Below are 20,913 nucleotides of genomic sequence, written 5' to 3' on the forward strand. Positions count from 1 at the left end.
GGAGGGGACTTGAACTCACAATCTCCCTGGTGAAATCACATACCTGGTCTCAGGACTTAATGAAGCTCAGGTTCTTTATGTGTTGTTGCGGAAGGAATTCAGCAAGAGGCAAAGTGATCGGTAAGAAGTGGACTTACTGAGAGTGATACATACTCCATAGACAGAGTGTGGGCCATCTCAGAAAGTGACAGGTTGCCCTGAAATATGGGGAGGTTAGTTTTTCTTGGTTTTTTTTGTTTGTTTGTTTGTTTTTTTGCGGTACGCGGGCCTCTCACTGTTGTGGCCTCTCCCGTTGCAGAGCACAGGCTCCGGACATGCAGGCTCAGCGGCCATGGCTCACGGGCGCAGCCGCTCCGCAGCATGTGGGATCCTCCCGGACCGGGGCACGAACCCGTGTCCCCTGCATCGGCAGGCGGACTCTCAACCACTGCGCCACCAGGGAAGCCCGGGAGGTTAGTTTTTATGGGCTGGATAATTTCATACGCTGATGAGTGGGGGGGATATTCTGACTATCTTGGAGGAGGGGTGGGGATTTAATGGTTGTGCCCTGCCCCCTTCCTGCCTGTCTCAGCACTGAGGAATGAATTTTAAAATTTATTTAAATAATTTAAACAGCCATCTGTGGCTAGTGGCCTCTGAGTTGGACAGAGCAGGGAGCCTTGCTACTCAAAGTATGGTCCACAGACTTGCAGCACCTGCATCAGCATCATTAGCTTGGGTTGCTCCAGGGGAGGACCTTAGGGGAAATGCAATTGTTAGAAAAGCAAATTTGTTAGAAGTGCAAATTCTTGAGTCTTATCCCAGGCCTATCGAATGGGGTGGTCGTAGGGCCCAGGGATCTGCTTTTTAACAAACTCTCCGGGTGATTTCTATGCAGATGAATTTTCAGAGGCACTAGCCTAGAGAACCCTTGTAGGGGATTGAAGTGTGGTCAGGCAGTTTGGGAGACTGTTGCAGTTAGCCAGGCAGGAGGTTGATGTCCAGGGTTGATGGTGCCATTCGTAGTGGGGGAACCCAGGAAGAGGAGTAGGTTTGGGGTGAAGAGGATACTAACAGTTTGGGAATGTTGACTTTGAGATGCGTACTTGAAGATGTCTACTTGATGCCAGAGTCTTGAGCTCAGGAGAGAAGCCAGGCTGGAGACAGATTCAAGGTCATGAGTACAACCTGTGGTGAGTGAAGCATCTGGCACAGGTGAGATTGCTCAGAGAAGAGAAAGGGGAGGGGAGAGCCCTCAGGATCCAGCTTGAGGACCTCCAACACTTCAGTGTTTCAGAGTGTAAGCAGATCGGTTAGGGGGTCCCCAGAGAAACAGAACCAGGAATGGTTTTCTGGACAGAAGAGAAGCCATTTTGTGGTCTAAGCCTGGCCACAGTGCTTGCCCTTGAACAGGTCTCAGTAACCAGTGATCTTAAAGGAACAAAGGAATGCAGGAACAGAGAAAAAGCAGTCAGACAATAGTGCAGTGATAAAGCAGAGTCCTAGTTCATCCTCAAAGCATGTACATAATAATATATCTTTGAGTTCTATGGGAACTAAGGCCCCCACCCAAGTGGAGGACAACAATGACCCTCTAAATGACCAACTAAATGACCAACTAAAGCCTGGACTCTGTGGGCCTTTGCTCCAATTCTATGCTGAATTCTCCTCTGCTCAGGCCCCTTCATGAATATGCGTATACCGTTAGCTTAAAACTCCCCCAATTTTGCCATTCAGGGAGACGCTGCTTTGGGAAAGATCCCAGGTGTCCTCCTTACTTGCTGCAGGTAATGAATCCTTCCTTCTTCCTATCTTTGGCTTGGTTGTGTCTTTTGTCTCAACACCCACCAAGAGGTGAATCCAGTTTTCAGGTAACAAGAGGAGTGTCTAGCAGTGTTGAAGAAAACCCCGAGAAAGTAAGGATGCCAAGAACAGAGTGTTTCAAAAAGATGGGGGAAAAAAAAAAGAAAAAGGACTTTCCTGGTGGTCCAGTGGTTAAGACTCGGCATTCCCAATGCAGGGAGCAGAGGTTCGACCCCCGGTCAAGGAACTAAGATCCCACATGCCACATGGTGTTGTCAAAAAAAAAAAAAAAAAATCTGCAAAACAAAAAGATGGGGGATGGCCAACGTTGCCCGATGTGCTGGTAGGTGGTGTAAAATGAGGCTGAAGAACTGACCACTGGATGTAGGGACATGGAGACCTTTGGTGGCTGAGGTAGACCCTGATAGCGCACACTAGTTACCAAGTTTGCCTCTTCTCCCTGAGTTAGACTACACATCCCAGCTTCCCTTACCTGTAGGTGTGGCCGAGTGGCCAAATTCAGGCCAATAGACTGTGGGTGGTGGTGAAGTGCTCCATTTACAGACCTGGACCATAAACGCCTCCCATAGGACCCTCTATGGAGTGGGCTTCAAGCACCCAGAGGAGAGTGGGTCTGTAGACGGAGGAGTCTGGAGCCCTAAATGATTGTGGGGAGCCATGCCCTCCCCACCAACCTGCACTGCACGGTAACATGGGCAAAAATAAACCCATAGTGTTAGGCTACTGAGATTTTAGGATTTGTCTGTTACAATAGCTATTGTCATTTCCCTTAATGACCTTGGCAAGAGCAGTTTGGGGGGAGTAGGAGTGGGGGAGACCCAGATTTCAGCTGTTATCTGTGTAGGGGAGCAAAACTTGCCACCCCAAAATGTCTCTTTGGCATGTAGATTATGTTGAGCTGGAAATGATGATGGCCAAAAAGACTCAGAAAGAAACTTTTTTTAAAAAATCTGTTTTGTTGTAGTTGATTTACAATGTTGCGTTAATGTCTGCTGTACATCAAAGTGATTCAGTTATATGTGTATACACACACACACACACACACACACATATTCTTTTCCAGATTCTTTTCCATTATGGTTTATCACAGGATATTGAATATAGTTCCCTGTGCTATAGATTGTGGGTGGTGGTGAAGTGCTCCATTTACAGACCTGTAAACACCTCCTATAAGATCCTCTATGGAGTGGACTCCAAGGATCTTGTTGTTTATCCATTCTATATATAATAGTTTACATCTGCAAATCCCAAACTCCCAACCCATGCCTCCCCTCCCCCCGTCCCCCCTGGCAACCACAAGTCTGTTCTCTATGTCTGTGAGTCTGTTTCTGTTTCATAGATAAGTTCATTTGTGTCATATTTTAGATTCCACATATAAGTGATAGCATATGGTATTTGTCTTTCCCTTAATGAAACAGGAGGGAAGGGGGCAGGGCACAACCTTTAAAAGAATGACATAGCCGTTGAGGATATGACACAAACTGGTTAGAACCAACTAGGTTCAAGATGGCAGAAGATTCGACCACCAGTAGAACTTGAGTCTCACTATATATTCATTGTAATTCATTAGCATATGCTAAATGACACATCCACAGGCACCATGACAGTTCTGAGACCAACCATAAAAGGCCAAAAGTGAGTGGGGCCCAATGCCTGGAAGTCTCCTCCCCTTCTCCAAAATAGTTGGAATAATCTTCCCCCTGTGAAATTACCCAGCCCATAAAAACTAAGCACCCCAGGGCTTCCCTGGTGGCGCAGTTGTTGAGAGTCCGCCTGCCTATGCAGGGGACATGGGTTCGTGCCCCGGTCCGGGAAGATCCCACATGTCACGGAGTGGCTGGGCCCATGAGCCATGGTCGCTGAGCCTGCGCGTCCGGAGCCTGCGTTCCGCAACAGGAGAGGCCACAACAGTGAGAGGCCCGCGTACCACCAAAAAAAAAACAAACAAAGAAAACGAAAAAAAACCCCTAAGCACCCCATATTTCGGGGCTCTTGCCTTCTGAGATGGCCGACACTCTGTCTATGGAGTGTGTTTCTCTCTAAATAAATCCACTTCTTACCTATCACTTTGTCTCTCACTGAATTCTTTCTGCAATGAGACATCAAGAACCTGAGCGTCATTAAGTCCTGAAACCAGGTGTGTGATCTCAGTTAAAAGACAGTGGGTTCTGGCTGGGTTAGAGTCCCAGCCCATGGGTTCAAGTTCCAATCTGAGTTTAGGCTGGGTTTGAGTCCAGGCACGTGGGTTCAAGTCCCAATCCGAGGTGCACAGTTTCATTGACTCAGAAAGAAACTTTGACCTTCCCCCTTACTGCCTAAATCATTTAGATAGAGGGGCTGTTCCTGGAATAGAGCTATCACCAGAGGTATCTGCAAAGAATGTGGGCTAGGTGTGGTGGGAGGAAATTCTAGGAGGGGTCTAGAGATCAGAGTCCACTCTGCATCCCATTGTCTCTGCCTGGTTCATGAACATTTGTTTACCAAACATTTACTTTTTTATCTGTGTCAACTGCCTTCCTCCTTTCTGAAATTCCAACCCCCCACCCTAACATCCTCCTTTGTCTTTAGCTGAAGATGATATTTAAGGTGAGTGTTTCTGCCATTTTGGCAAGTTAATCAGTCTTCCTGGGTCTCTTCCATGCATACATGTTATTACATTTTGTTTGGTTTTCTCCTGTTAATCTGTCTCATGTCAATTTAATCCTTAGGTCAGCCAGGAGAACCTAGAAGGGTAGAGGAAATTTCTTCCTCCCCTGAAACCGAATCCCCCTGAAACCGAGCTCTCCCACCAAGTTTATGATTAACCTCTATCCAAAACGTTATTCTCTTTCTTGTCCTGTACCTGTCCCCCTCAGGACTGAGGAGTATCAAAGAAAAGGGGGGAATGAAACCCTCCTGAGTACAAAAGCCTCTCCGTGTTGCCCATTTCCTGTTTATAGAAAATGGCTTTTGTCTCTCAGGCCGCCTCTGAGTTCCAAAGAGCAGGCACGAGCATTGCTTATTAGGGAAGTGAGGGAATGCTGAAACAAAGAAAAAGCAGTTAAGTGAGAAAAAAATGACAATAATTCAGTGATAAAACAGAGTCCTAGTTCCTCTTCAAGGGATATATTGACATAACCGTCTGACACATAATTTGGTGTTGTTCTGCAGGAAGTAAGGCCCTCACCAAGGTGGAGGATGGTGACTACATGCTGAGTATAATCAGTAGATCCCAAACCAGTTGGTCAGAACCAGAAGGTTGATGATGTCCCTGGGACACCATCCTGTTATCTCACTACCAACCAACCAGAAGAAAATCATGTACTCTGCAGCCCTCAACGCAAGTGTTGCCTTTAAAAACCCTTCCCTGAGGACCGTCGGGGAAGTTCAGGTCTTTTGAGCACAAGCCACCCATTCTCCTTGCTGGGCTCTGCAATACACGCTGTACTTTCCTTGACAACAACCCCTTGTCAGTAAATTGGTTTTGCTTCACATGGGTGAGCAAACCCAAGTTTGGTTCGATAACACCCTGACACCAGCCAAGATCCAAACCCCAGTCTATCTTAGTCTAAAGCTGTACCAAGAACATGCTGTGAACCCACTGTGTTCAGCTGCAAATAACAGAACACCTGTATAGCTGTGGCTTAAACAGAGAGGGGTTTGCAGGTCTCAGAGAGGAAGCTGAGACTGGGCAGCATGGTCTGGGGCTCGGTTATGCCATCAGGGACCCAGGCTCTTATCCTCTTTCCTCTTCTGCCACCTTTTGCATGGAGACCTTTGTCCTCATGTCTGTCATCTTGTCACAGCTGCTACACCTCCCAGTAGGACAAAGGAGAAAGTGCAAAAACCTAGGCCATCTGAGCTTACTCTGTTTATGACAATAAACAAAAGCTTTATTGGAAGCGCCTCCCCATGACTTCTGCATCATCTTATTGGCCAGACTGGGTCACACGGCCACCCCTGAATCATCGCTGGAAGGTGAGTGGGAAGGGGGGCTGGAGATGGGGGCTAGTTCAACCAGCTGATGTCTGGGCCCCATCTCTGCAGCCTCATGTTCCATTTAGGTCAATAAATATTTATTGTGCACCTTCTGTTTGCCAGGTCCTGTGCAGGGCACTGGAGGCAGTCATAGAGATGAATCAGAAGTAGCCACCACTCCACCCTGTTCTAGTGGAGGAGGTGAGGCTGGGGTGTCTTCTCCTGTCCAGGCTCTGGTCACCCACACCCTCCACATCCAGAGCCACTGCTTTGTCTGGGGTGGGGGTGGATGGGTGCTATGATGTTGAGGAATGTCACTGTGGGGAGTGACCCTTCAAGTAAGGTGGATACCCCAGTAAAGGCAGTCCTGTTGGACCATCTGAGGGTGGCTTGGGTTGTCCCAGGAGAGGCCCTGGTTGGGGGGAGGGTCCCGGGGGGACCTGCCTATCCGATCTGTCCTCGTAGGCCCTCAGTGGTGTCCTGCTCACCGACCAGGGCATGCAAGGTGTGTGGGCACCTGTAGCTAAGGCTCCTGATGGAGGATGAGACTTGCCATGTAAGACACTGGTAGGGGTGCTGGTGGCCTCTGGACACTGCTTTGCACCCCCCAGACGTGGACCCCAGGCCCCACAGACTTCTCTCTCCACAACCCACTACATTCCTTCCCCTCCGGAGCCCAGGAAGCTGTCCCAGCCTCGGGGTGAGAGGCCTTTCTCTGACCTATCACATTTCTGTCTCCTCTAAGTCAGTCTTCTCAAGTTTCTGTAACTGTTGCCAGAAACCATCTTCCCCCCGGGCAGTGGATAACACTGGGTCCCGCAGCTGTCAAAATGGGGGAAAGGGTCAGGTAACAGAAAATAGTTTTGGGGTGAGGAAGGGGTCACAATGATCTCGGGTGGCCTCGGCCTGCAGCGGCTTGAAGCAGGGTTTCGGTTCCTGGCCGGAGATTGAGGTCTGGCCACGGCAGTGAGAAAGGTGAATCCAAGCCACTAGACCACCAGGGACCAGGGGCCAGTGACAAGGCCCTGGCCCATCAGCTGCGTAGAGATGAATGTCCACATAGAGATGGAAAGTAGTGAAACAAGTAAAGTGTTTATTAGGAGGAAATAGGGTACATGTGGATAGACACACAGGTGGGCTCAGAGAGCGAGTCACACACTCATGGCAGTTTGAATCACTCTTACGGGGCATTTCTTCTGGGTTTCCTTTGGCCAATCATCTTGCTTTGCCTGGTTCTGAGTCCATATTTGGTATATCTCAGGGTCCTCTCCTGTGTGCACACACATCTCTTAGCCAAGATGGATTCCAGCGGAGAGGCTTATGGGTAGGTTGACATCACTTATTATGAGGTGACGCCCCCTCCCTTTCGACCTCTGAGGAGCCTTTCTGTGCACGTGTAGTCGGGAAGGTCTCCTTGACCTCGAGAACGAGAAGTATGTGGTCTCTGTCTTTTATCTGGGCAGAACCCAGCTCTCCTCTCTTGCTATTTTGGACAGACTCTAGCTGCTCAGCCTGGGGCCCCATCTATCTCCTGCCCCAGTCATAGCAGCTATTCATGTTTCAAAGCTGTTGTCGGATCTCAGATGTACAAAGGCCAAGCGTTGCCGGTGGTGGAGGAGAGGGCAGAGTCATCCTGTGGCCGGAAGGAGCGGACAACGGCGAGGGCATGACGGGGCAAGACCCGGCAACGCCAACGGGCATGAGTTCTGGTGGGAGGCACGACTTTCAGGGCATCAGGCGTGCGAGGGTGGGGTGTGCGCATGTGTGAGTATATGGGGGTCAGTTGGGATGTTTCTGAATGCAATTGTCAGAAACCCAAAGCCACCCGAGGCGGTGTTAACAGTAGGGGTTGCTGTTTCCTCTTACAGGAAGTCCGGCGGTCACCAGAACCAAGTCTGAGCCTACCAATTTCACTAAGGACCCAAACTCTATTCTCTGGTTTGCCATGCTGTACGTTTGCTCTGTTGGCCCCTTCTGGTCAGAAGATGGTGACAGCAGCTCAGGCAATCATGTGTCCTCACAGACAAAGCCCCAAGGCACACTAGGGTTGGCCTTGTCTCCTGGTCTCTCTCTTTTCCTTCGGGGATGGAGGATATTTTCCCGGAAGTCCCAGAGGCTGGGAAAGCGAGGTCTGGTACTTCCAGGCTCAGGTGTGGGAGGTGAGCATGGTCTCCAGGAAGGAGGGAGAGGCGAATGGCTGTTGGTACAAGCTGCAGCACCTGCTCCTTGGGTGTATGCAGACGTGTGCAGAGGGGTGGGAGCGTCTGCAGGTGTAGCTGCTGCCTTGGGCAGGACCCGGGCCACAGGGAGTGTGGTCACCAGGCTGTGGACTTGGTTTCTTACCCTGAATGAGCTACGGGGAGTTACAGCATCAGATCTGCATTTTACAAAGATGGTGAGAGTGGACCCGGTGGACTGCAAGGGCAGAGCCTGTTGCAATCATTTAGGCAAGAGCTGGAGCCCTGAGCAGTGTCAGGGGCTGCCCTGGGGTTAAGGCTGTGGCGTTTTGAGGGATGAGGAGAGAGCAACTCCCCTTCTGCTGAGCTTCCTCCTGCCCCAGGAGCTGCTCATTTTGATCTCCTTTGCCGCCTCCTTCTCCTTTCCTCTCCTCCACCTGTACCCAAAGGCGGGCCCCCGGGCTCAGTCCTGGGTCCTCTTTCTTCTCCATCAACGCCCACTTCCCAGGTGATCTCATCCAGTCCCGTGGTTTTAAATGCTATTTATATGCCAGTGATTCCCAAATGGGTGACCAGCCCTGATTCTTCCCTGAACTCTGGACTTGTTCGCCTGACATCTCCCCTCGGAGGCCACTCCCAAACCCCTTCCCGTCTCCACGGTCCTCTGAACCACTAGGCATCCGGAGGCTCAGCCCGAGCTAATTTTCTCCCATCCCCTCGTTCTGTCCACGGGCAAATCCCATGGCTGCTCCACTCCACCCCTGACACTCTGGTTCCGCTCACCTTCCCCTCTCGCCCAGACCCCTGTGGTGGCCCCCAAACTGGCCTCCCGGCCTCCCCCCATTGTCCCCACACCCAGTCCGTTTCCCTCACAGCAGCCAGGGATCATATTATTGTTTTTTTAAACTTCTTATGGGAAATTTCAAACACACCCAAAAAAAGAGATTAGTACAATAACCTTAGTGTTTGTTTATCACTCAATTTTAGTTGTTAATAAAACATGCCCAGCCAGAATGATGTCTTTACAGTATAAGTTTGGTGGGTTTACCCTCCTGCTTAAAACCTAAAATCCAATTCCTTACCAACCTCATCCTTAACCTCTCTCCTCCTCGCTCTGGCCTCCTGGCCTCTGCTGATCCTGGAACATGCCACGGTGACCTCAGGGCCTTTGCACTGCTGTTTTCTAATGGCCTGGATCACTTCTTTCAGATCTTTTCTTGACTGACTTGTTCTCAACCTTGAGGTATCCACCATTTAGAATGAACAAATGTTAGAATTTTGCCATTATGGCTTCTTAATCTTTGAAAGTAGAAAAAAGGAAAAAGCATGACAGATGAAGCTGACATTCTCTCTGACTTTCTCCCTCCTCCATCTGCTGCTCCAGGGAACCAGCTACCATCACAAATGGGCAGGGACCTTCTAGGTCTTGCATTTTAAGAAAGATTTTCACTGTATATGTGTTCAGAACAACATATAATATGGCTTAATGGGCTTGAAAAAATTATACAAATGCTATCATTCCACAGCTATGACTCTGTAACTTTCCCTTTTCACGTAACACCGTGTTTTTGAGATCTGTCCACATGGATACACACAGATTGCATTCATTTTAATCACTGCTTAGTCATTCCTGAGACAGATACACCCAGTTTATTTATTTCCCAATTGATGGAAAAATGCTACCACACGCAGTCTTGCACATGTTTTTTCATTCACAGGTGGATGCTTCTGGAAGGAGTGCTTTTCAGACTGGGGTTTGCAACCCATTAGGGGGTAGTGAAAACAATTCAATCAGTTGTGAAATAGAATAGATAGAGAATAAATGCACACGTTGCACGTAATAAGGGTAATTACTGTTTTGTTAACTTCGTGTTTCAGTTTCACATGTCTGAGTAGTGGGCAGCTTTGTACAGCACACTCCTTACTGTGGGTGGCTCTCAAAGTCTGAAAACCAAGTCTGAGAGCCACCCACGGTAAGATGTGCTGGGTCAGGGCATGGGCAGTGTCTGATGCTCTGGTCAACCATGAACTCATCCACGCACGCACGGTGAAGCGTCAGACTTTTTTTGTTTTTTCAAATGAGTATGAGATAGTATCTAATTGTGGTTTTAATTTGCATTTCCCTCACTTACTAACGAAGTTGAACATCTTTTCCTATGTTCATTGGCTCTCTGGTTTTTCTCTTCTGTGAAGTGCCTTTATCTATGCGTTCTACTGAGTCATTTGATTTTATCTTACTGATTTGTAGGTGTTCCTCAGATATTCCATGTATTCTGGCTACTGGTCCTTGGACTGTTTCATGGGTTGCATACATTTCTTCCAGGCTGTCACTACCTTTTGGCTTTGCTCCTGCTGTCTCTACACCAGATTCAGCAACAAGGAGTTTACCAGTGACTTGGGCCAGGGCAGTGGCCATGGAAGTGGGGAGGCAGGGGCTGAAGCTGTATGGCCAGTGGCTGGTGACTGCATGACTTCTTTCAACAATATCGTTTAAATGGTCAAGTGAAGGGGCATTGAGGAACATTTTTTTTCTTTTAATAAAAATTGTATACATTTTTTTGGCTGTACCTTGCGGCTTGGGGTATCTCAGTTCCCCGACCAGGGATTGAACCCCAGCCACGGCAGTGAAAGCGCCAAATCCTAACCACTAGGCCACCAGGGAACTCCCCACGTTGTATACATTTAATGTGTACAACCTGATGTTTTGATACACATATACATTGTGAAATGATCGCCAAAAACCAGTTAAATAACATTTCTGTCACCTCTACATAGTTACCGTGTGTGTGTGTGTGTGTGTGTGTGTTTGTGTGTGTTGAGAAGATTTAATAAAACCTATCCTCTTAGCATATTTCAAGTATACAGTGCAGCACTGTCAGCTGTCATCACCATGCTGTACATTAGATCTTTATACCTTATTCATCCTGTATAACTGAAACTTTGTACCCTTTGGTCACTATCACCCAACTTCCTGAGCCTCTGACCACCACCATACTACTTTCTGTTTCGAAGAGTTCAACTTTTTTTTAGATTCCACATATAACTGAGGTCATGCGGTATTTCTCTTTCTGTGTTTTGCTTATTCCACTGAGCCTAATGTCCTCCAGCTCCATCCATGTTGTTACATCTCACGTGTGGGAATGTAAATTAGTACAGCCATTATGGAAAACAGAGTGGAAATTCCTCAAAAAATTACAAATAGAACTACCTTAGGATCCAGCAAGCCCACTTCTGGGTATATATTCAAAAGAATTGAAATCAGTATCTTGAAGAGCTATTGGCACTCCCATGTTCACTGCAGCATTATTCACAGAAGCCAAGATATGGAAACACCCTAAATGTCCTTTGATGGGTGGAGGAACGTTTTCTTTAGGACACAAGGAACAAGCAGGAAGAGGAGTAGTTGAGGATGGGTGTGGGTGTGGGTGTGTGGAAGATCCCAGAGGGAGGTATAAGTGAGCTGGCAGAAAACAAACGCATGAAACGCATTGGTTTTGAACAAACTGATCAGTAAATGAATTGGTGAAAATTATTTGCCATGGTTGTTTTTCACACACTGATTTTTGTACCACGCAGCTGTGACTTTGCAATCTGTTGCAGGTGTTGACGTGTTTTTTCCCATTTATCCAAACTTTTTTTTGGGGGGGGGGTGAATGTTTTTGAACAATGGGATGGTTTGGCAACTTTGTATCCTTTTAAAGAACACTTTTTAAAGCATTTTCATTCATTTTTGTGTAAAAAATCTTTTTTGAATTACTTTTAAGGCAACAATGACCCTTTTCTCTATGGTCGGGACTTTTTTTGGAATTTCACGATCTAGTCTTGGGCTCCAGGTGAATTGCTTGAAAGTGGTTTGGTTGCAATGAATATTTCCACAGATTGGTTTATGAATTAACAAAATGCGTGCCCCTGGGGGTGATTTCTTTTTAGAAATTTGCACATATTTGAAAGCACTTTTGTCCAATTTGTAGCTTATTTTGTTTTTTAAAAATTCTTGCGTTCCTTCTCATCTGCTGACGCTGACTTCACTCACCCACCAACCCCCAAGCACTGGTGTGCGGTCAGGTACTGCGCAAAGCACTTTACAGCCACTATTTCATCGACTCCTCCCCATGACCTCACCTGGCAGATTCTATATATAAACTATATCCCAGTTTTACAGATAAAGAAATTTGGGGCGGGAGCATAGACTTGTGATTAAGCGGCAGAGGTCAGTTCAATTCCAAGTCTGTCTGACTCCGAAACCTTTTTCCTTAAATCAGGATAAGCGCTCGAGCTTTCATCCGTTTGTAATGATTTTTTTTTTTTTTGCATTTAAGTGGTTTCAATCAAGCCATCTTTAGAAAGAAAAAAAAAGGGACAAGTTCCAATAAGTTTGAAGGGATATTTTATCATTTTTGCGTCCTTTTGGGAATAAAAATGAAGATTTGAAATAAAGTGAAGTTTTAATATTGGAACGAGAAAGAAAGGAGGATGTCCTGAACATTTCTCGGTGGTTTCGCCTCCAGCAACCCAGGCAGGACGGGACCTGCACCGGGCGAGCTCCTCGGAATGACGCAAGGTTGTTGTCGCAGGCTGAGAAGGGACAAAATCAGCGACAGAAAACTTTGCATCAATTTGCGCAGCACGCTCGGGATCGGCGGGCCCCCGCGCCCCTGGTGTTTGCTGCCCCCGTGCGGTCGCGCCGTCGTCCTGCACCTGCAGGGAGCGCACCTGAGAGCTCCTGGGACTGCGAGAAGTCGAAGGCGGGCTTCCTGCCTCTCTCGGCCTCGGTCCTGGGCCGGGGAGGAAAATCTCCGCGGAGACGGGCAGGGACTGGGGAATGGCGTCCCCTGGCGTTAGGCAAGGCAGCGGCCACTGATAATTCGGTTATCCCACCAGGTCCAAACCATTAGGGAGTGGAGGTATTACCCGACACCACATAGCACAATAGTACATGGATAGCCTTGAACCTAAGTGATGAGTAGGAAAGAGAAAGGAGTGGAGGGATCCCTACTGAAGGATCCAAGCGGGGGTGCTCCTTCTGCAGCAGCTCCTGCTGCTTTCATTCCAGCCTGGCAGGTGGGGATCTCCGAGGCCATTACTCATTCATTCATTTATTAATTCAACAAATATTTATGGAGTTCCTGCTATGCACCCGGCGCTGTTCTAGACATAGGGCACAGTAGTGAACAAGATTCATGGTCCCGGCCTTCAGAGGTGGCTTGATATGAAGATTAGGAGGGAAGGTGATGGGGTGACTCTGACTCTGGGGTTTCTGGCCCGTGGGACGGCATGGCTGGGACTGCCCTTCCCTGAGCTAGGTTAGGAGGAGGTCCTGTGTTGGTTTTACACTCCAGGGGCGATCTCTGACCTCTGTTACTAGATTTCCAGCCCTCTGTGTTCCTCCCTCCTGTGGTCTGAGAGCCTCAGAGAAGCCTTGCTATAATCTAGCTTGGGGACCAAGATGAGGGACCTGGTGAGGGTGGGGGACAGTTGATTGGAGCTGAGACTGAGGCCCGGGCCTGGCATCCTAAAGGAGCTTGAGAGGTACCTTGAGGTGCAGCCCTGGGGGCAGTGGGGCAGAATGAGGTCTCCAGCTCCTGCCTGGACCACATGGTCCAGGGAGTTTGGTCAAGATGATGTAAAGGATGATCAACTCAGCCTTAGTGACAGTGGAATTCTGGGTATGGTGATGCCAAGTGTTAAAAAACCAAAAGTCAACTAAGAAAATTGAAGATCTAATTGGCCTTATTCAAAAATTCATGAGTAGGGTAGCATCCCACCTAGCAAGTAGATAGGTGCTCTGAGGAGCTGTACAAAATGGAAGGCTTTTACAGGCAGAAGGAGGGTGGGGCAAGAAAGTAAAGACAGTGGATTAATTTAGGCAGGGTCATCTTCCCTTAGGGGAAGGCAGAGGGTCTTAGGCAGATTACCTCACTGGTGTTGACCAGGTAATTCCAGACTAATTGGTTTAAAACACCGCTCCTGAGAGAGGCTGAAATTGCAGTTAGGTTAGGCATTAAGTCTTGGTGGGGCTTAGCACAAGTGACTCCATTTTGGGCCTGTAGTTTCTTTCTAACAACTCCCCCCCCCACTTTGATCAAACTCTCAACCTAACTGAGAGATGTGATCAAAATTTTAAGCATCAGTACCACTCACCTACTGCTGTGTAGTTCTCAGTTTTTGGTGATGCTGCTTTGTTGCTGAATCTGTGTAGTATTGACAGGTTGCACAACTCCAGACTCACAATTTTTTAGTCAATCATTCTCTTTGTTCCTTTTTTGAGGTCCAGTCTTAGGGAGATTTGCTTGGTGATTAGCAGCTGTAAATATGCATTTAAAGCTTTAGAGAGAATGAAATGCACCAGGGATATTATTATAACTATAAGCAGGATAATTCCCAATGTTAAGAGTGCACTTGGGAGCCATGGGTCTCCAAGACCCAAACCAATCAAAATCAAATTAATCAAAGAAAGACTCCATTGAAGGAGTCACCTTTTTAAGCCAAGTCGTTTGCTCAGTGATCTTATGTAATTGAGTTTCAGCTTCCCCAGAAGTGTTCATTCTAGGTACAGCAGGTGGTGTTGGCCACAGAACAGCTCAGCTAAAAGATAATCCTGTTGTAAAGAACAACTTTGGCCAGAGAGTCTAAGGATCTTTGCTGGGTAGCTAGTGTCTTAGCAACGGAATCGGCAATGTTTCAAGAGTTAAGGAGAGGTTTCCGATCATACTCCCATTGGATTTACTCCTAAGCCAGGGGTCATTCAGGTTTTTAGTGCATATGGGGTGAGAATCTTCTAGCCTGAAATAAAAAATTGTTCTAAATTCCAGAGCTTACAGCCCCTAGCAATGGCCTGGGAGATATGGGTGACGACGTTATCTTTCCAGGCCAACGGCAGGGTAAAGGAGGGGGAGAAGAGAGAGTTTCATGTTTAGTTAAAGTGTAAGATCTTGATCCAGTGTCCTGAGTGGAAACAGTCTACTTTGATGCTAGCTCCTTCTCTTCCTAGCCAATTTGATTTGGATGTCTCCAGTGTTTGCAGAGCACCCACCAAGTTTTGCAACTTTTTGGCTTCTGAGATTCCTGTTAGCAATAGTCTTTACTGGACCCAGTCCAGCTCAAGTTGGACCCAGTCCAACTCCAGCTGGTAACTACCAACAATTCCTGGGGAACTTTGGACTGGGGGAAAGCATTGAACCAGCAGACCTCAGCAAATGAAGACGGCAGCCTGATTCCAGACAGATGGGGGAACTACTGTAGCCGTGGCAGCTCCCAATGTGGAATTTGGGGAAAGATTCCAAACAAATGGGGAACTAACTGGAAAGCCAATTAGACCAGGAGCTTGACGCAAAGAGAGCAGAGCTCACAGTCATGAGGAACTTCCCCTGGCTTCAGACATGCTGAGAAAGACAGTGAACTCAAAAAGGGGTGTCCGGGTACCACACTTGTCTTTCTCATTGTCCCCAAAAGCCATCAGAAATTCACTTTGGATCCCACCACTGCCACCAAATCTGTTAAAAGCCAAAATTCAACTGAGTACATTTGAAGATCTAATTGGCTTTATTCAATAATTCCTGAACAGTCAGCATCCCATCTAGCAAGTAGAAAAGTGCTCTGAGGAGGTATACAAAACGGAAGGCTTTCATAGGCAGAAGGAGGGCGGGAAAAGGAAATTAAGAAGGTGGATTATTTCGAGCCAGGTCACCTTCCCCTAGAGGAAGGCAGGGGGTCTTAGGCAGATTACCTCATTAGTGCTGACCAGGAAATTCCAGATAGATTGGCTTAAAATTCCACTCCTGGGGGCTGAAATTGCAATTAGGTTAAATATTAAGGCCTGGAGGGGCTTAGCACAAGTGACTCCATTTGGGGCCTGTTGTTTCTTTTTAACAGGGGTCATGGTTGGGGGCAAGCCAAAGAGGGGAGGAGAGACAGGATGGAAAACAAATTGCAAAGGCTAGTTTCAGCCCCCATCATCTGACTCCCAGCAATCAGGCTCTTCCCAAAACCCGCTCCTCCTCCAACCCCCACCTTAGTGGGCAGTACCTCCATCTACCCTTTGCCCAAGCCTTCTGAGGAGGACCCCCTGACCCCTGCCTCGCTTTACCTTTCTTTCCTCAAACTTCTGCTGGGAAACAATTCCCCACAGATCTCCTGTGTTTCTGCAGAGGAATCGGTTGCTTTTTGTTCTGAGCGATCTTTTCCAGCATGGCTTGGAATACGTAACTTCTTCTCAAAGCACAGGCATGGTCCAGCATGATAAAAATAATGTCTCTCTCAGGAGCAAAGGGCAGGCTTGCTTATTGCCCATCAGAAAAGATTGGGGTTCCCTAAGCTCAGGGTTTCTCTTCTGTGATTCACCCACTCTGTGTACAGGTACCATCTGCCCCTTTTCATGTCACCCTGTGGGATTTGGGACTCAAAGAGCCAAAGCAAAATAGTTATACTCCAGGTTACTGCTAGTGCTGTAATACATTGTCCATCCTCTCTGACCCATGAGTCTTGTGCCTTCTACCAGCATCCAAGAAACCCCAGCAGGCCGACTGGTAGCTTGCAAGTAGGGTACCATCTTGGACCTTTCACCATTCTTGACAGCTTCTAACTCTGTCAGTTCCACCTTCCACATGTTTCTGGCATCTGGCCACTTCAGCCCCCGTCCTGGCTGCCATCATCTCTTGCCTGGAGAGCTTGTTGTTGTGGGTTCCTATAAGATCTCCCCCTTTCCCCCCAAGAGCCCTTCTCTGCCCTAGTCTAGCCTCCTCATGCAGCTGGAGGGACTGTTGTAAAGCCCCCATTGATGTCCAGTGCCTTGCTGCCTTGGCTTTTCCATGGCTCCTATCATTTGATAGAATATTCTATGACCCATGTGGTCCTTGCCGACCTCACCATCTACCTCGTGCTCCTCCCACCTCCTACTTTATGCTCTAGTAATACTGAATTGTTGGAATCATCCTGTCCCCTCTGCCCGGACCATCGTTCATACTTTCTTCTCTGGAAAACTCCTACCCATCCTTCAAAACTTAGCTCAAGGTGGCCTTTCTGAAGCCTCAGTGACCCCTCAGGGACATAGCGTTGGAGACATAGAGGGTGGGTAGGGGAGGGGCAAGGGCAGAGGACAGAGTGGAGGGACTTTGCACGCTTTACCCTCTGGGCCCCTGCTGTTGCCCCGTGGGGAGGAAACAAATGGGTGAACAGGACTTGCCCTGGGCAAAGGTTGTCTTTGACCTTCCAGGGACTCATTATGGCAGGTTACCATGTACAGCTGGGCGGGTCGTATACTGCACAAGGGTCCTGGCCGAGGAGGGTAGCGAGACTGAAATCGCGCTGTGTGCCAGGGCAGAGGGGCCCTCTGCTCACGGTGCCCTGCACTCACAGGATCCTGCCACCAGAGGGCGTCTTTAAAAAATTTCTAAAAGGTGTGAGAGCCTCATCTTGCAGCATCTTGGGGCATCTGCTGGGACCCAGACAGGAAAACAATGCAGGAAACGCTGTGATCAAGGTTCTGGATTCTCCCAGATTTCTAAGCCTTTGACCCTGATCCATGGCTCCAGAAACCTCTCTGAGATGCTCCAGGCAGCCTGTGGCCCTGAGGGGTTTCACTCAGACAAGTGCCCCTTTTCCCTCTGAGAATGCCTCTCTCCAGGATCCTCTGGGCACATTTTCTCTCTCCTGCCCTCCTCTAACTGAATCTCAGAACCCACTGACACATCACTAACATCGTAGAATAAAGGTCACAGCCGCACTTCTCTGCTTCTGTGACTGGGGACCAACCTTTAGCAAAATGCAAGAAGGATGGATGGGGGGGGTTAGGTAGGAGATTTCAGATTTGGGTGGCTGAGGCTTCCATCTGCCTCCAAACATTTTGTCACCTGAGGCCCTGGGGGTGAAGATTTCTGTATCCCAGGCGTTTGCTCCTTCGGGATTTGGAAGGACGTGGGAAGGCACGGCGCCCATACGCTGCCTTGGCCGCCCATGCTGGGTGGACGGGAGGTTCGTGGAGTTGATGTCCCTGGGAGCAGTCTCCAATTAGGAAGTCGACAGGATGTGGAAGACAAATACCCCAGTTTCCGTTCAGCAATGGGATGGGAGGCAGGTAAAGGAGAGCCTTTTGCGGCAGCTGGGTCCCCATGGTAACTTGGCCCCCACCCTGCAGTATCTGTGAGGTCACCCTGCCTCTCCCACCTGGAGGGGGGGTAGGAGGGACAGACATGGAGTCCGTCCCTCCGGTCAGATCCAGCCTCTTGGGGGCTCTGCTGGTGGTGGTGAAGCTCTCCGCACTGGTGAGTGGGGTTTGGGGGGCAGGGGGTGAGGGCCACCTCAGAGCTGCTGGACTCCGCAGGTGAAACAAGGTGGCTGCCTCCCTCCCGGAGTAATCCGACGGTTCTCAGAAGCCCCACCCACAAGCCACAGTGCTCGAATTTTCTCTATAGAGGGTCACTCCTGTGGGTTAAGTTTCGCCCGTCCCATCTGTCTTTTTCAAACATGCAAATGCTGACCATTGGGGTCACGTCTCCAAATCACAACTCCTCAGTGGGCTGGGTTATCAGAAAAGGGTCTCCTGTGGCAGAGAAAGGGGAGATTACACAGGGCAGTAGAGAGACAGACATGGCTGGATTGGAATCTCAGCTGCTCTACTCTTTAGCTGTGTGACTTGGGGCAAATTGCTCCACCTCTTTGAGCCTCTGTTTCCTCTCCTGTAGCCTATCTTATAGGATCATGTGGGATATGACAGGTTTCTCTCCTTCCTGGTTTCTACCTCACGAGCTGAGGGGTGGAGGTGCAGCTCCTGTTTCCATCTTGATTCCCCTCCTAGCTGGACCCCTGGACCTCCTTCCTTTCTCAGCATTGCTCCACCCCCTTGGCTCTGCTGATCCCGCCCACAGTGGGGCACACAGCCAACCCCGGGTGACTGCCTTCCACACCACTGTACCCTAGGGCCCCAGGTGGTCCTCTGGACCAGAGCATGTGGGGTCCGGATTGGTGGGTTGGCGATGCTTTGGGGTTGGAGGCTTTAGGGCTCTGATGAGGGGCTGTTCAGCTCCAGGACTCCAGTGAGTCTCATTTCCAGCCTCTTTCCCCATCCAGGCCCACTCTTTCTCCCAGTGGATGGGAGACATCACATCTACCTTGTCACCCAGGACAGGAATCTGGACATCTTCTTGTGTTCCCCCTCCTTAGCCCTCACAGTAGGTCAGTCATTCATTCTGTCACTGTCCCTGTGCCTCACAACTGTCTACCCCTAATGGCACAGCCTTTGTCCCCAGCTGCCCTCATGACACCAAGAGGCAACTGATAAGAAGGAATCCCAGGTGCTCGGGAGAAGGAAATGCCCTGGGTTCAAATCCTGCAGGATTAGAGGGCTGAGGGCAATCGTCATTCCTTATATAATGATGATGATGATAATAGATCAACCTCCTTCAGTCTGGAGGTTTGTAAATAACCATTTAAACCCAAAGGAAAGGGAATTCCTCGGTGGTCAGTTGTTAGGGCTCAGCGCTTTCACTGCCATCAGCCTGGGTTCGATCCCTGGTCAGGGAACTAAGATCCCGCAAGCTGCCTAGTGCTACAAAAACAAAATGCAAAACACAAAACAAACAAAAACAACCCAAAGGAAAGAAAATCAAATATAATATGAAACACCTCTAAAGCTCCCTCCTGAGAATGGAGTCCTTCCAAGTGACAAATAAAGATCGTTCTTGTGGGGGTGGGGATTGAGGGGGGAGGGCACGGCCCAGGGCGGCCTGGCATCCCCACCCTCACAATAAAACTTGGGACAGGGAGGGCTCCTGCCGCAGGTGAGTGGCAACGGGTGGTGATTGTCTCCTCCTCCTGCAGCTGGCCCAGAACCGGGCCCACCTCTGCAATTTCCTGCCCCTCAAGACCACCCTCTTTAACCGCTGGCTGTCAGGGCTGACCCAGGAGGCCCAGGGGTCCCACCCACCCGCCAAGATCTCAGCCTGCCCCGTGGGCCGGGTTCTACAGGCTGGGCTGACACTGACAGAAGTCCCTGTGTGGCTGGTGCGTCGGGCGCCCAGGCTGGTGTGGGCAGGCGTGCTGGGCTGTGCCCGGGCCTCGGACCTGGCCCTGAAGCGGCTGGGTGCCTGGGAGCAGCTGGGCCTCTCTGCGGCCACCTGGACAGACCTGCTCTTGTCATATCTGCACAGCCTGATGCTGGCTGCCGGGCTGCTTCTACTGCCGACCTGGAGACTGTGCCAGAAAGCCCACTGCTGCAGCCTGGGCCGGCTGCCCAGGAAGGTGGGTGGGGTGGGTGTGGGACAGGCTGGGGAGGGCAGGCCTGGGGCACTGGGCCTGGGCTGGGCGGGGGCGGAGGCTGGCAGCAGGTAGTACAGCGTGTGAGCTCCTGGCCGTCACCTGCCCATCCACCTGCCCCTCCCAGGCTCTGCTGGAGAACCGCGTAGTGCTGGGGACACCGGCGCTGCTGAAGCGTCTGCACTGCGGTGTGGAGAGCATGGCGGCACTCACCTCCTGGCACCTGGCCTACTTTGTCACCTGGACCACCTGCCTCGCCTCCCACCTGCTGCAGGCTGCCTTTGAGCACACAGCCCAGCTGGCCCAGGTCCAGGAGGCTGAGCCCCAGAAGGCCTTGGGGCTCTTGTGTGAGTCCCCGCTCCCTGAGCCCCTGGCCCCCGAGGCTGGGCCAGTCCTGCCAGAGCCTGGAGCTCCTGTAGAATAAACATGTGCCCATCTGCCTCTCCTGTCTGATCCGGCCTCGGGTCTCACTCTCTGTCCCTCTTACGTGCTGGGCTGGGGGTGTGCGTATGTGTGTGCGTGTGCGCTCGGGCGTGTGTGTGGGTGCATGCGTGTCTAGGGCCGCCTCTGGGAAGGAAGTTACCTCCGGTGAGCCCCTGATATGGGCCAGGTAACCCTCGCAGACACTTTCCATGCATAATTTTGTTTAAACCACTGACCAGCACAGGTATCCAGATGAGAAAACTGAGCCCAGAAGGTTGAACCTTCCCAAGGTCCCAGAGTAAGT

The 20,913-nt window shown here is 49.7% G+C and overlaps 1 protein-coding gene across 1 annotated transcript; it reads left to right on the forward strand.

Annotated features, from left to right (window-relative positions):
• The first annotated feature begins 18,043 nt into the window (after positions 1 to 18,043).
• Positions 18,044 to 20,610, forward strand: TMEM270 (transmembrane protein 270). Its single transcript, XM_030872127.2, has 3 exons — positions 18,044 to 18,196; positions 19,752 to 20,171; positions 20,314 to 20,610. Exons 1-3 carry the CDS (start codon positions 18,044 to 18,046, stop codon positions 20,608 to 20,610), a joined length of 870 nt encoding a protein of 289 aa, XP_030727987.2.
• Positions 20,611 to 20,913: the final 303 nt, after the last annotated feature.

The sequence above is a fragment of the Globicephala melas genome, chromosome 15 (genome assembly GCF_963455315.2).
Source record: "Globicephala melas chromosome 15, mGloMel1.2, whole genome shotgun sequence".
In the NCBI taxonomy this organism is placed as follows: Eukaryota; Metazoa; Chordata; class Mammalia; order Artiodactyla; family Delphinidae; genus Globicephala; species Globicephala melas.

Bases quoted from the DNA above. Each gene is read 5' to 3' on its own strand.
- TMEM270 (XM_030872127.2), top strand. From the start codon at position 18,044: ATGGTAACTTGGCCCCCACCCTGCAGTATCTGTGAGGTCACCCTGCCT. The intron at 18,197-19,751 runs GTGAGTGGGGTT...CTCCTCCTGCAG, and splicing joins TGGTGAAGCTCTCCGCACTG to CTGGCCCAGAACCGGGCCCA. The intron at 20,172-20,313 runs GTGGGTGGGGTG...TGCCCCTCCCAG, and splicing joins TGGGCCGGCTGCCCAGGAAG to GCTCTGCTGGAGAACCGCGT.